The sequence below is a fragment of the Sitodiplosis mosellana genome, unplaced genomic scaffold (genome assembly GCF_009176505.1).
Source record: "Sitodiplosis mosellana isolate CC-2019 unplaced genomic scaffold, AAFC_SMos_1.0 Smas_scaffold_5304, whole genome shotgun sequence".
NCBI classification, from domain to species: Eukaryota; Metazoa; Arthropoda; class Insecta; order Diptera; family Cecidomyiidae; genus Sitodiplosis; species Sitodiplosis mosellana.
This window is the reverse complement of record NW_022600546.1, coordinates 1-2449: the sequence shown is the minus strand read 5'-3', so window position 1 is coordinate 2449 and position 2449 is coordinate 1. Positions and strand designations below refer to the sequence as shown.

The 2449-nt window shown below is 37.6% G+C and overlaps 1 protein-coding gene across 1 annotated transcript; it reads right to left on the bottom strand.

Annotated features, from left to right (window-relative positions):
• Window positions 1–74: 74 nt before the first annotated feature.
• On the bottom strand, window positions 75–1241 carry LOC129572638 (zinc finger protein 862-like; the record flags this gene model as incomplete). Its single annotated transcript, XM_055452648.1, has 1 exon — window positions 75–1241. A coding segment is annotated over exon 1 (1167 nt), but the record flags the coding sequence as incomplete, so codon positions are not given.
• Between the last annotated feature and the right edge of the window lie 1208 nt (window positions 1242–2449).

Below are 2449 nucleotides of genomic sequence, written 5' to 3'. Positions count from 1 at the left end.
GAGTTATTCAATCGGGTGCTACGCTGACGAATTCTCTGTGGTCTCGGCTCGAAATCTTCAAAATTGCTCATTACTTTTTCAGCGATTTGCAGAAAACGGTTGAACGCTTCATCCGTTCTTTGATCCAGCACGGTTTTGTGAACGGATTCAATTATCGGCTTCGCTTGAATAAATCCTATTTCACGGCTTTGAAGCATTTTGTTGGCTGGTTCTATCAAACTGAGTAAATGACATAAAAAATGCAGCATGAACAAAAACTTCTTTTCCATAATTGCACTTGATAGGCCTGAAGCTAATGCAATGTCGTCGGCATCAAAGTTCTTTCCATTGCCATTTTTTATCGTGTCCAATGCAGCAAGCAAATCATCGTAATTTTGGGCGATTGTTTCAATTGCTTTTAAATGGCCGGACCATCGTGTTTCAATGAGTCTGGGAATGTTCGTTCCGTCGTATTCTCTTCGAACCTTGAAACGATTGAAAAATTTATGCAGAAGCCTAACTTGATCGAAAAATAACCGGCATGAGTCTATTTCCGACACTACAGCTATTACGACAAGGTGCAAACGGTGATTAAAACAATGTATATAGGGGATTTTTCGTTTGAAGTATTCTTGTAGCAATGTTTGCACACCACCATGTTCTCCGCTCATGACGAACGCACCGTCATAGCACTGGCAGATTATTTTAGCAACAATAATGTCATATTCTGTGATTTGGTCGATGATCAATTGTGTTATGCCTTTTGCTGTGATGTCGTCAGCTTTTACAAAACACAGAAGTGATTCAACTGGCTTTCCATTCTTGATATAACGAAACGCAATTGATATGATTTCCCGACCGTTTTTGTCTTTGGTTCCGTCGGCCATCAAAGTGCAATGGGTAGAATCATTTATATCGGCAACAATTTTCTCACGCAACAGATCGGCAATGATTTGAATGATTTCATTTTGGATGAGAGGAGACGTATACGTTGCGTTTGCAGGCATTTGCTCTTGGCAGTGACGCAAATGTTCATCGTTTTCCAAATTGTACTCGAATAAATTATTAAATAAGCCACCTTCTTTATCTTCTGCACTGTCCCAGTTCCCGCGCAAAGGCAACTCGTTTTGCGCCAAGAATAAAATCGTTGAGATGATCTTTTTAAAATAATAACGTCGCTTTTCTAAAACGGTTTCATTCAAAAGAGTTGACACTTCTTGGTTTGAACTTGACCTACACAATTTCTCTTTCCATGAAAGCATGCTGCTTATATGAGATGGAGTTGATTCATGCTTTTTAAATCCTTTGCCTGTACTTAAAGCCGCTTGCCATTTGTCATAGCCAGTCGTTGTGAAGACATCACCCACGTTGCCCAGTCCAAATTGACGGCATGCGTAGCAAAACGCCGCATCTTTTTCTTTGGAATATTCCAACCACTCGAAGTTTGTGAGCCATTTGCTTTGGAACGACCGTCCATCTTCCTGCTTTTTGAATTTGTAATTATTGAAAACTTGAATCTTCTTGTCTTCTCCTTTCTGTGAGATATCGTTCGGCTCATGAATAGTTTCAGTTCGTTCGGATGTGGTTCCAGATCCACTTGCAATTTCTTCTGAAACAATCACGCTTGGAACAATTTCACTTGAATCAACTCGTTCTGCAGTAGTTGAACTTGCTTCTTTCGCTCGGCTTTTTTTGTTCCAAAAACTTTCCAATGTAGCCTAAAAAATATTTGTTAATAATCTAAGATAATATTTGCTTTTCAAGCGATAATGGTAACATCTACCTCTGGATTTCGTTTCGGTTCAACACCTTTTCCACTTTTATTCGATGTTTTTTTTTGTGGCAAAGACATTTTAAATGTAAAAGTCAGTATCGAAACTTTGCTATTGATTTTGCAAGAAAACAACCGACTAATCGATGAGCTGATTACGAACTGACACAAATTCAATTTCTTTTCATGCATCGTACTTCTTCGTTCAATTGTTTACATTTGATATTAAACCAAACAATTCTATATTTTTATCGGTGATATTAATAAAATATGCTTATTATCAAATCAAGTGGTGACGACGCTGATCTGCGCTGATCTTGCAAATTTTGTTTTGACTTTCGTATGTTTTGTGAATTGAACTGTGTATGCAGTAATCAAATTGGGATTAATATCGAGTTTGAAATGCCTAATTAGCAAAAACAATAAATACAAGTAAACGCAGTTCATATAACCAAGTTTTCATATGAATCCAAACAGAACCGATAGCCGATGTATAGAAGAATGCTTTGATTTAAAACACTGAAGCAAAATACTGAAATGATGATTCATTTATTTGCCGATTTTGTCTCAACTTTTTTGTGTGTAGGCAGAAAAAAGTATCAAACATTATCGGAAATTTTTCAAGAAAGTGCTGAACAAATGCTCAAAAAAATTCTGGGGGTGCTCGACAAGATTTTGGGGGTGCTGAGCACCCCCAAG